This window comes from Belonocnema kinseyi, chromosome 3, assembly GCF_010883055.1.
Source record: "Belonocnema kinseyi isolate 2016_QV_RU_SX_M_011 chromosome 3, B_treatae_v1, whole genome shotgun sequence".
NCBI classification, from domain to species: Eukaryota; Metazoa; Arthropoda; class Insecta; order Hymenoptera; family Cynipidae; genus Belonocnema; species Belonocnema kinseyi.
In genome coordinates this window covers 152,844,409-152,857,598 of record NC_046659.1, presented here as the reverse complement: position 1 = coordinate 152,857,598, position 13,190 = coordinate 152,844,409, and the positions used below count along the sequence as shown (strand labels likewise).

At 25.2% G+C, this 13,190-nt stretch overlaps 1 protein-coding gene across 2 annotated transcripts in view; it reads right to left on the bottom strand.

The window, feature by feature from the left end:
• Window positions 1-5,141, bottom strand: part of LOC117169142 (ethanolamine-phosphate cytidylyltransferase) — a 37,010-nt gene extending 31,869 nt beyond the window's left edge. Inside the window, exon 1 of one of the 2 annotated variants that reach the window (XM_033355341.1) lies at window positions 4,820-5,141. In XM_033355341.1, coding sequence (XP_033211232.1) covers window positions 4,820-4,863 — 44 coding nt within the window. In that variant the 5' untranslated portion in view covers window positions 4,864-5,141. The remainder of the gene's footprint in view (window positions 1-4,819) is intronic. The other variant, XM_033355340.1, reaches the window with a different exon arrangement.
• Between the last annotated feature and the right edge of the window lie 8,049 nt (window positions 5,142-13,190).

The window sequence follows — 13,190 nt, the reverse complement described above, 5'->3', positions numbered from 1 at the left end:
ACTTCTAAATATCTTTTTAAATTATTCGAATTTCAAATAATTAAAAAAAATCATTTTTAATTTTCTTAGCAATCTTAAAAAATTTTATTATTAAAAAAGGTTCTAAATTTCATGTTCGAAATCTGCCACAATCTAAATTTGGTTTCAAATTAGGCCGTGGAATATTTGCACCGATATTTTGGTAATAATAGCCGGGCTTTATCGGTACACATAGACACTTCGTTTAAATTATTTGAAATCATTTCAAATTTGTATTTAATTTTGAATTTTTTCAAAACTTCTAAATATTTCAACAACTTACTCGATTTTTTCTAAGAATAACAGGTGTTCAATTTTTATTTCTACATAAAAATTTAAGAAGTTGCCTCACAAATTAAATTTTTTTTAAATAGAACAATTAAAAGTGTAATTTTCAAAGTTTAGTTTTTTTGTTCCGTTTTGATTATTTTATTTGTAATTACTGATTTTAAATGTACAATTAGATATTTCTAAATATTAAGTAATTGTTCTTCTTTTTAATTAAAAATTTTTTAATTACGTGGTTTAGGAATGGAATATTTTAGACTGCAATTTAATAAAAGCCTTTAATTATTTTTAACTTCAAAATCTAGAAGTTCTAAAACTATGAACTGATGCCGAATCGTTTTATATACTCAATTATTATTTATGTTAAAAATTTTAGAGTGTAATTCAAATGTTAAAATTATTAATTAATTCATATTCAAAGTTGATCAACTAACAATGTTTGTTATAAAAAATCTTCGATTTTAAACGTTTCTAATTTTTAAATGTTTAAGTCTTTAAAATTGCATTTTGAAATTCTTTTAATTCCAATACGCATTCTAAACTGAATTCTATCATAATTAAAAATAATCATAATTTAACTCATTTTTTAAAAAAGGGTTGAAATCTAAGATGGGCAGATTTTTTTCTACAAATTTGTAAAACTCCCGGTCCCCGTGTTGAGATAATTTTGTGATGTAAAGTCTAACTTCATCATAAAATAAGACATTTTACATTTTCAAATATTCAAGATCGTTGATTGAAAAGATTAAATTTAAAATCGCTAAAAATTTAAATACCTCAATTTTAAATTTATAGAATTCCTAAAAATAAAAACAAGAATCCAACTACCAAATTTGCACAACTACCATAAATAGTTTTTTTTTTTAAATCACAAGATTGCAATAGAAGCCAAATTGTCAAACTCTAAGCTACAATTTACGTTAATGATATAAAAAAGAGTCTGAAAATTTTTATTAATCTGTAAATGTCAGGGAACTTTTATTTAAAGCCAGAGAATTTTTTCGAAAGCGGTCTTAATTTTTTTTAATTGCTATATAAAATAGAATAACAATATGATTCTTCATTTTTCAAAAAAGTTTATATTACTGTATTTAACCATTTTGTTGCAAATTAGTGTTTTTTTAATTTGAAATTAATTTTTTTAATTGAAAATTTAACTATTCTATTTTTAGTTAAAAATTGATCATTTTTAGTTGAAAACTCAAGTGCTTGGTTGAGAATTCATGTATTTTATTGAAAAATCGTTATTTTTTGTAAAAAATTAAGCTTCTTCCTCGAAAATTTAACAATTCAAAATTTTAGAAAGTTAAACTCTTTTATTGAAAATGTGGGTGTTTTTTTGTTGTTGCTGCTGCTGTTGAAAATTCACTGTTTTTAACTGAAAATTAAATTAAATTTGAGTTTAATGTTCTATAATTTTAGTTAGAAGTTTATATCTTTAATTGAGTAATCATTTTTTAAACAAAAATTGAACTATTCAATTTTTGGTTGAATTTTTTTAAATTGAAAATTCGTCATTTTTGATTTGGTACAAAATTAAATTGTTTTGCAGAAAAGTAGTGTTTTCTTTTTAAATTGGGAATAAATACAATCTACTTAGTTCAACATTTTTAGAAACGTACAAAATGTACACTAAAAATTAATCAAATTTTTTAAACACTTTTTTTAATTTTCAACCTAGAAAGAATTTTTTACCAAATGCTCGAATTTTTAAATGAAAAAGATTTTAATTCTAAATCAAAATCAGTTAAATTGAAGAACAAAAAATATTTTTGTACGGAAAAATTAAATTTTAAACTAAATAGACGAATGATCAACCATCAAAATAAACTCTTATCAAAGTAGATCAACTTTCAATCAAGTAGTTGAATTTTCGACCAAATTCTCAAAGAAAAATATAATAGTTGATATTTTAAGCGAAAAATATTTTTAAAATTTTTATAAAAAACTGTCGAATTCAATAAAAAAGACCGATTTTCAACAATCCGAACAGTTGAATTTTCAATTAAAATAATTAATTTTCCACGAAAAAAGCACGACGAATCGAATTTTCCATTTAAAAACGTGCATTTTTAATTCAATAACAGTTCAATTTAACCCAAAAAAATCAAATATGCAACGAAATAATTAAATTTATACCAAAAATGAATCTTCAATCATAGAACTGAATATTACATCTTTCAAATTAGAGTCGAATCTTTTACAAAATGTTTTATATTTTTAGCCCAAAATGTCGATTTTCCAGAAAAATTGAATTTTCGATAAAAAAAGATGACGTATCTGAAAAATCTTCCAGCCAAAAAGACGATTTTTTTTAGAATACAATCGAATTTTAACTCGAAAATTTGAAATTTGAAAACAAAAGTTTATTTTTAACGACAAGAAGAATAAACAACAAAAAAGTTGAATTTTCAACAAAGAAAAGGACTTTCTCAGAATTTTCGACAAAAAAGAAAGAAAAATTTTCAACTAAAGAAGATTTTTTTTTAAGAAATTATTTGAATATCCAACAAAATAATTCAATTTTCAACCAACTAGTACGATTTTTAACCAAAAAAAAAGGAATTAAAAGGTAGAATAACAGTATTTGAAAATTTTTCTACCCAAAAATGCGATTTGTTTTCGAATTCAGTTGAATTCGTAACCCGAAAAGTTGAGTTTTCAAACCCGAAAAAGAAATAAATTTTCAACCAAAAATGCAATAGTTATAATTTTAATAAAGAAAATAATAAATTTTGATTTAATAAATCGAATTTTTAACAGAATTGTTAAATTCTAAATCAAATTTTCGACGAAAAAAAAAATTGTAAGGAAAAAAATAAACGTTCACCAAAAAATGGAACGAATATATTTTCGTTTAAAAAACTTAATTTTGATTAAAAAAATCTCATTTTCAACAGAATAGTTAAATTTTCAGCAACAACGACAACAAAAGGTTTTTGATTAAAAAATTTCATGCCAAAAAAAAGTTTTATACAAAACAGTCGGATTTTCAAAACCAAAAATATGGATTTTTAGAAAAAAGTTTTAATTCGACCTAACAGTTGAATTTTCACCCAAAAAATAAATAAATTTTCAACTAAAAATGGAATAGTTATAATTCAGATTAAAAAACTAGTTTTTGGTACAAAAAAGAATTTCCAACAAAATAGTTATATTTTCGATCAATGAAATTGACTTTTAACAAAATAAATTAACTTTCAATCAAGAAAAAATACATTTCAAACAAAAAATCGTAGCTATAATTTCAGTTTAAAGAAGTTAATTTTTGTTTAAAATAAACAAATTTACAACAAATTAGTTAAATTTTTATTCAAGAAAATTGACTTTTAACAAAATACCTGAATTTTCAGCAAAGAAAAAAAATTCAACTAAAAATTGAATGGTTGTAATTGAAGTTTAACAAAATAATAATTTTTGATTTAAAAAAATAATTTTTAAGAAAATTGTTAAATTTTTAATAGAAATTAATTTTTATCAAGATATGTGAATTTTCAAGAAAAAAAATTCCTTTCAACCAAAAATGGAAGTTATAATTTTAATTAAATAATCATTAATTTTCGAATTAAAAAAACAAATGAAAATTTTTTTTGCTGTTTTATCCAAGAAAGATGGCTTTCCTATATTAACAAAAAAAGAATTTTTAATCCAAAAAGACGCATTTTCAATCAGGAAAAATGATTTTTTGACAAATTGGTTGAATTTTCAACAAAATTATTTAATTTTCAATCAACTAGTAGAATTTGTAACCGAAAAGAATTAACTTTCAACCATGAACAGTTAGATTTTCTTTTGATTTCTAATTATTCTGGTCACGTTTAAGCAAAAAAGAAAAAACGACAAAAAGTAGAAGGCTCTTGAAAACACGAAAAAAATCAGAATTTAAAAAATGGGAATATGGTAGAGTGTAAAGTCTGTGAAATATAGGTGAAAGTTTTTAATTTCTAAATATTGGAATCCTTTCCTCAAATTTAAATATATACAAAATAATATTTTGCCAACTATACTTTCACCGATAATTATGAAACCGATCATAATCAAGTCACAAATTAGAAACAGTAAAATTAAAAATGCCTTAAAAAGTAGCACATTGAAGACATTTCTGTAGTACTATCATAAATTAAAATTCATTTTTCTAAGTACTGTGTGTCTTTTGAAATGAATACAATACATCCTAATTAAAGCCGTATTCCGAAAATCGTTAATACACTATTAAAGTCCAAGGCAAAGACTCCATCGTTAACCTTAGCACCGAAATTGATCGTTTTTCCATGCAAATGTGAGTCTCTAACGTAATATATGCAGAGACAAAGATAAATGTGTATGCACCAACTGCAATGTTGGCAAATAATAAAAACTTTTTAAAAAAACAGATCGAAACTCGTTATTATGACAGAGGGTTTCCGCAAAAAGATGAGGAAGGGCTAAAAGGCACCGATCAGGATAACGAAAGACATGATTCATCAAGTAAATTCAATAATATTCTGTGATTTCTGTGAAAAACTGGACTTACCATCCATCGCACCAAACGCGAACTTCGTTCCGTTTTTCCGTCATTATGGAGTCTGAGAGTAAATTTCGTCTTCACAATAGTAAAACTGTTGTCTAATTGATCTAACTCATTACACGAAGGCACAATTCACAATCCACAATGTGATTATAACCTCAAAATCGAGTTAGCAATTCCACGAAACACACGACGCACCAGTCTACACCAGTGACCAGAGCCACTGCGCAACAACACTTCATCATCCGATTCCGCGCCTTTTAATCCATCCTCCCACCATTTGACCTTCATTGAACGTCAACCTGACGTCAACCGGTCAACACAACGTCAGACGTGGAAGTATGTACTGCAAGTTGCTGGCAAGTTCTTGTGGAATCGCAATTATATCTCTCGAACCGGTAGAGTGATCCTGATTTATCAGGAAATGTCCTGATTTTTCATGTCCAAAAACAAAAATTTGCGATTTTTATTGCAAGGTCCTTAATTTCTTTGACAATTTCGGAGAGCGCTGTCTCAGTATGACTGACAGCAGCTGTCAGTGACTGTTCAATTCAATTTCAAAAACTTGACACGTATGCAATATTACTTTTATTTAAAAAGAAAGGAAAACATCGAATTTTGCTTTAAAAAATGGAAGTGTATATTATTATGTAAAGGAAAATTTATTGACCTCGAAAAGGATGAGAATAAACATACAATTATCTTTGTTTTGTTCAACATTCAAGAATTTTATTAAAAACAAAAAAGTAAATCTGGTTGTTTGAAAATTCAACTATTCAACTCAAACATTAATTTTTTTAAATTGAAATTATAACTATTCCATTTTTGGTTTGAAAACCAAAATTTTCGTTGAAAATTCATGTATTTTTTAAAAACTAATTGTTTTGAACTGAAGTTCTAACTATTCCATTTTTACTGGAAATTTTTTTGCAGGTAAAAATTCAACTATTTGGTAGAAAATTAATTTTTTCTATAAAAAAGTTAAATTCTATCGTTAAAAATTTAACAATTGTCTCGAAAATTCCTTTTTTTTAACAAAAATTAATTCTTTGAACTGAAATTATAACTATTCCATTTTTGGTTGTAAATTTATTTATTTTTGGGGTTAAATTTCACATATTTGGTTGACTATTAACTTTTTTCAAATTCTATTGTTAAAAATTTGACTTTAATTTTTCGCTGAAAATTTTCATTTTTCGTTGAGAATTCATGTATTTTTTAAAGATTTAATTTCTTTTGTTAAAAATTTAATTATTTTGTTAAAAAGTAATTTTTTATCAGAAATTAATTTTTTTGAACTGTAATTATAACCATTACATTTTTGGTTGAAAACTTTTTTGTTGAAAATTTATGTATTTTGTTTAAAGTTAATTACGTTTTTTTTAATCAAAAATTAATTTTTTTAAACTGAAATTATAACTATTCCACTTTTGGTTTGAAAAAAATTGTTTTTGGTTGAAAATTTATGTATTTTGTTAAACGGTCATTTATTTGGTTAAAAATTGAACTATCTTGTTAACATTGTTTTAAAATAAAAATTAATCGTTTTAAACTGAAGTTATAACTATTCGATTTTTGGTTGAAAATTTATTTTGTTGGGAAGTGAAAATTCAAGCATTTGGTAGAATATTAACTTTTTTCTTTAAATTAGTTAAATTCTATTGTTAAAAATGTAACAATTGTCGTGAATTTTTTTTTAACAAAAATTAATTTTTAAATTGAAATTATAACAATTACATTTTTGGTTAAAAATTTATTTATTTTTGGGGTTAAATTTCAACTATTTGGTGAATATTAACTTTTTTTCTAAAAAAGTTAAATTCTATCTTTAAAAATTTGACAATTTTATTGAAAATTCGTTTGTTTTGTAATAAAAAATTAATTTCTTTTAACCGTAATTACATTTTTAGTTGATTTTTTTAAATTCATGTATTTTGTTCAAAGTTAATTTCCCTGGGGAAAACTACTTTGTTGAAAATTACTTTTCTTTTTATCAAAAATTAATTATTTTAAACTGAAATTATAACTATTCTATTTTTGGTTTGAAAAAATTTTTTTTTCGTTGAAAATCCATTAATTTTGTTAAACACTAATTTCTTTGGATAAAAATTGAACTATATTTTGTTGAAAATTCTTTTTTCTTCAAAAATTAATTATTTTCAACTTAAGTTATAACTACTCCATTTTTGGTTAAAACCATTTGGTGGAATATTAACTTTTTTCTTTAAAAAAGTTAAATTTAATCGTTAAAAATTTAACAATTGTCGTGAAAAATTTTTTATTCAACAAAAATTAATTTTTTAAACTAAAATTATAACTATTCCATTTTTGGTTGAAAAATTATTTATTTTTGGGGTTAAATTTCAACTATTTGGTGGACTATATTAATTTTTTTCTGAAAAAAGTAATATTCTGTCGTCGCAAATTTGACAATTTTTTTGAAAATTCGCTATTTTTTAAAATTAAAAATTAATTTCTTTTAACTGAAATTATAGCTTCAACTTTTCGTTGCAAATTATTTTTTGTTGTTGAAAATTCATGTATTTTGTAAAAAGTTTATTTCCTTAGGGAAAACTATTTTGTTGAAAATTTTTTTTCTGTTAAAAATTAATTTGTTTAAACTGAAATTATAACTATTCCAGTTTTGGTTCAAAAAATTCTTTGTCCTTGAAAATTTTTGGTTAAAATTGTGTTTATTTTTAGGGTGAAAATTTAACTACTTGGTCGAATATTAACTTTTTTCTTAAAAATTCATATCTTTGGTTTAAAAATTTAAATGTTTGGCAGAAATTTCGTCTTTTTGGCTCGAAATTCGAAATTTTGGATGAAATTTTTTTTCTTTACAATGTGACAAATATTTTTTAGTTGAAAATTGTCTTTTTTTATTGAAATTATTTTTTCTTTTTCTTTGAAAATTCATGTATTTTGTTAAAAGTAAAATTCGGTCGTTAAAAATTTAAAAATATTCGTGAAAATTCGTTTTTTTCATCACAAATTAATTTTTTTAAACTGAAATTATAACTTTTCTATTTTTGGGTGAAAATTTATTGTTTCTTCGTTGAAAATGAATGTATTTTGCTAAAAGTTAATTTCCTTGGAGGAAACTATTTTGTTGATAATTCGATTTTTATCAAAAATTAATTTTTTTAAGGTGAAATTATATCTGTTTTAATTTTTCATTGTCAATTATTTTCGTTGAAAATTCATATATATTTTTTTAAACGGTAATTTCTTTGGCTAGAAATTTAAATCTTTTGTTGCAAATTCGTTTTCTTCTTTATCAAAAATTAATTTTTTTAAACTGAAATTATAACTATTCCATTCTTGAAATTAATTTTTTCTGAAAAAGGATCTTCTCCTTCGCTCCGCTAAGAATAGAACCACGGAACTACCGATTGCCGCTCCATTTTTAGTTAAACATTTTTTTCCGTGGAAAATTCATGTATTTTGTTAAAAGTTAATTTCTTTGATTGAAAATTTAATTATTTTGTTGAAAAGTGATGCTCATCAACAATTAATTCTTTAAAACTGAAATGATAACTTTTCTATTTTTGGTTACAAATTTATTTTTTGAAAATTAATGTATTTTGTCAGCACTAATTTTGTGTCAAAAAAATATAGTGAAAATTTTGAAACAAAGCTAAATATCCAACTGATATGCGGAAGTTTTTACAAAGAGAAAAATTTTTGATTTTAATTTAATGTTTTTAATTTTTTAAAATTTAGGCTTTTAATTTTTATTTCTTTCGTTCTAATTTTTTATACAAGAAAAAACGCGCGCTTCCTATTTATGTTCCACAATTTTTAAGGAATTTTTAATTCTGTTTTTACGGTTTGCTATAGCCCCAGTCTGAAACTCTTATTTTCGTTCAGGTGTCCGTTCAAGCATTTGTCTATGAAAAATTAATTTTTTCTACACTTAAAAGAAAAAAATATTTGGTTTGAAAAATAAAATTTGTCAACAGATTTTCGAGTCAAAAAGTTCTTGAGTTTCAATATTTTTGTTGAAAAATATTTATTTTTTTCATAAATAATGTTTTTTCTGAAAATATTCAATGTTAATTTAATCCAAATTCCATCGTTTTTTCTTTTGATTTCTTAAGATTAAATCTGCACCTGCCCGTTGGTGTGAAGAGATAATTTTTTTATATTCTGAAAAACGAAAATTCACGTGTCTTTTTCAAAACGTCGCAAGATATGAAAAACGTAAAAGAAATAAAATCATTTTTCTAAAAAACGGTCTCTTGACACTTTTTTCTATCTCGTCTTATTTTCGATATTTTTGGGAAAATATTGATAAAATCTTTTAGGATTGATTTTTTTTCTCAAGAAAACAATTTTTGGGTGTCTAAAAAATCAAGAAAAGCAGACTTTAACAGTCCTTTTCTGTTTTTCATCGCAATAAAATTTTACATTGTTAAACACCAAAAATTTTTGAGGATTTTTTACACGTTCTCGCTAAAAGGTTTTTGAGCATTTTAAAAGGCTTCAAAAGGATAAAAAAATTATAATGATTTTCGAAGAATATTAAAAATGACTTTTAATTCTGAGCAATTACTTTCAATAGAATATTTTTAAAAATTGGAAAGGATTTTCAGAACTGCCAAAAAAGAATGTATAAGATTTGAAATTTCAATAAGGTTAAAGCAAAATATAGGGTTAAAAAATTTAAGCGATTTAAGGTTTTGAAAGGTTTAAGGATAATTGAACAATTTTCTTAAGATACCTGAGAAAAATGTTTAATCATTTTTAAATTTAAAAAATAGTTTAAAAAGAATATTTAAAAAGATTTCAAAAGAAATACAGGTTTTGATAAATGAATAACAATTAAACAATTATTAATTTTTTACGACTAAAAATAAAATTATAATCTAATATAAACAATTTTCAGTTAAAACACATTATAATCGTTCAGTTTTTCTTGTTTCTGAATTGAATATGATAGCTAGGATTTAAAATTTTCGAATTTTCGAACTGTGAAACTTATCAATAGTTAAATGTTTTAATTTTACAGCTTAACGGCATTTAATTTAAATTGTTCACTTGAAATATGCCAGAACCTTCCATTTTATATGCGTAGATTCTTGAGTTTTAATTAAAAAATTGTAAACGTAAAAATTGTAAAAACGAAAACATCTTCAGATTCAAGAGTTCGAATGTTTCAATCACAATGACCGTCAAATTTTGTTCCTGGGATAAAACGGACACCCTGCTATTGGTGCAAAAATTATGGCGAATTTTTAATCTGTATAATTGAATAATTGAACATTCATCTTTTTGGCTGAAAATTAATGTTTTTGGTTCAAAATTCAACTATTTGGTTGAAAGATAAATTGTTTTCTTACAAATTCATCCTATGGTAGAAAGTTCAACTATTGCAGTAAAAAGTGCATCCTTTGTAGAAAATTATTTTTAACTGAAAATTTAACTATTCCATTTCCGTTAAAAATGTATCCTTTTTTGAAAATTGAACTATTTGGTTGGCAATTGATTTTTTCTTTAGTTAAAAGTTCAATTAGTTATTTAAAAACTCATATTTTTGGTTGTAAATTCAACTACTTGTTTAAAAATGCATCTATATTGTTGAACATATAATCCAATTGCAAAAAAGAATTGTTTTCGAAAAAAAAGTTTGGTGTTCCGGCCAAGAAAGTTTTCTCATGCAACAAAAGGACCCCACAGACGAAATTTCGTGTTTTTTAAAACATTTATAGCAACATTTAAGCCTGGTGACTCGATGAGATCTTGGAACACTAAACAAAATATTTAATAGAAGTTTCCTACGCACTCTTCATTCCAGACACAACAACATGATTCATTAATCGATAACAATTTAATATATCATTAGGGAATCCACTTCAGATTTTACACTACATTGAGGCCAATAATCAGACATCAAACGTGTCATTCGACTCGCACCACACATCGGTCGATTTTCGATTAAAAACATTCCTCCAATGAGCGAAAAGCTCAACTTTTCCGATTAACGCTCACGCGTTCCTCTCTTATCCTTATCAATGCACAGTAAATAGTTCATTCTCGTCATCCGACATTCATCAGATAATGAGAAACTCATCAACGCATTCCTACACAGTTTCTAGTTGTGAATGTTTTCTTTTCAGGAAGATCGCATTAAAATTATTTTGAAGCTATATATTTTATAGATAGAAAATAATGAAGAGTTCAACCCTTAAAGTGCATGCTGGGTATATTATACCCCAAGCGTTTTTCAAACTCTTATAAACCATACTTAATTCTAAAAAATTAGTAAGTGTCGCCATCTAGTATTAGACCTAGCTTTCTACTAGTAGCAGCTGCTGAAAGTGGAGGTAAAAAAATTGTGGGGTATTCAGCACCCAGTGTGCATTTAGTGAGTGAAAAGGTAATTTTTGAGCAAATTTATTTTTTGAAATTCTATTGATTTTTGTTTGCTTTCGAACGTAAGTAAATCATATGAAGTGAAATAATTAATTTTTTTCGATGATTTCATACTTTTTCTCTTTGTAGATGGCTTATAACTTACGGCAGCGCGTTATGCGAGAGCAGACTGTGGATATGTTGAATAAAATATAATTGTTAAAATACAGTTATATATGTCTATTTTTTAATTTCTTGTATTTTTATAGTATTCCATGTCAAAGTTCCTCAAGTTTTATAATAATAAATCGATTTAAGAGCAAAAAATCTGATTCATTATTTTATTATAATATTGACTTTTCAACTGTGCAAAGAAATATCGTTTTTGAAAGCACCCATGTTGCAATATTTTTTTTAATAAACGACACTATTTCAAATGTATACTCATAAATTTTCAGGTTAAAATAATTAAAATTGCGTGAGTTATGAATTTTTAAGTAAAAAACCTATGTACTTACCCGTTTTTTTAAAATAATTTTTTTAACAAACTTCGAATAAATAAATGGATATGAAATCAACTCTACCTTATAAAAGATACTTTAAACTATATCGGATAATTTTATTATGTCAATATATTCAAAAGGGGTTAAACAGTACATAATTAAATACGCTGGGGTGTTTAACCCTTAACGGCCAAAACGCCACTACCGGGACATTGCTTTTCAACGGCCAATAACTAAGACTATACGACACTAGAAAAAATTGAGAAACATATATTTTTATTGCTTAAGATCTCCTCTTTTCGACGGTGCAATGAAATTCTTCAAAAAATTTATTTATTATCCCAAAATGCAGTTGAAACAAAAAAAAACGTGATTTTTCGTGCCTATTTTTTTTTTGTGAACCATTTTTCAAAGCTTTTCGAGTCTGTAATTAACCTGGAATCTCACTAACCGGTGGAATAAATGTCTTAACTTTGAGAATCCATGGTTCAAAGATAAATTTTTCCTTTTAGTATTTTCAAAATGGCGTCTTAATGGCAAAATTTTTGTGAAAACATTCATGAATTTTTTTACAATAAACGATGCGCTTTTCGGAAAAATCATCAAGAATAAAAAGTTCTTGTAATCAGCCAAGAAATACGCCTGAATTTTTCCGGATTGTTTTGAGCAAAATTTTGAATTTTGCAAAAATTGTTCATATGCAAAATCCAAAATTTTGCTCAAAACGCTTCGAAAAAATTCAGGCGTATTTTTTGGCTGATTACAAGAACTTTTTATTCTTGATGATTTTTCTGAAAAGCGCATCGTTTATTGTAAAAAAATTCATGAATGTTTTCACAAAAATTTTGTCATTAAGACGCCATTTTAAAAATACTAAAACGAAAAATCGATCTTTGAACCATGGATTCTCAAAGTTTAGACATTTATTCCACCCGTTAGTGAGATTCCAGGTTAATTACCGACTCGAAAAGCTTTGGAAAATGGTTCACAAAAAAAAATAGGCACGAAAAATAACGTTTTTTTTTTTGTTTAAACTGCATTTTGGGATAGTAAAAAAATTTTTTGAGGAATTTCATTGGCACCGTCGGAAAGAGGAGATATTAAGCAATAAAAATATATGTGTCTCAATTTTTTCTAGTGTCGAATAGTCTTAGTTATTGGCCGTTGAAAAGCAGTGTACCGGTAGTGGCGTTTTGCCGTTTAAGGGTTAACACCCACGATGCACTTTACCGTCATTTTTACCATGCATGCACTTTGAGGGTTAAGGTTTATACGGTGGGTTTTTGAAGCTCTTCGCCTGGGCTGATTTCTAGAGATATTGATCAAATCCTACTCAAATCCTAGGGGGAAAAATCCTTGACATTTGCTGGTAAATCAAAGCATAATTTTTCAGAATACGGAGCCATTCAAGTTTTCCCAATTTTCTGATACAGACTCTTAATGTATGAAAATACCCCTTTATAATGGCTTCTGCCCAGCTGTTGTGCAATTCGGGTAGCATTCAACTTGCAATGTAT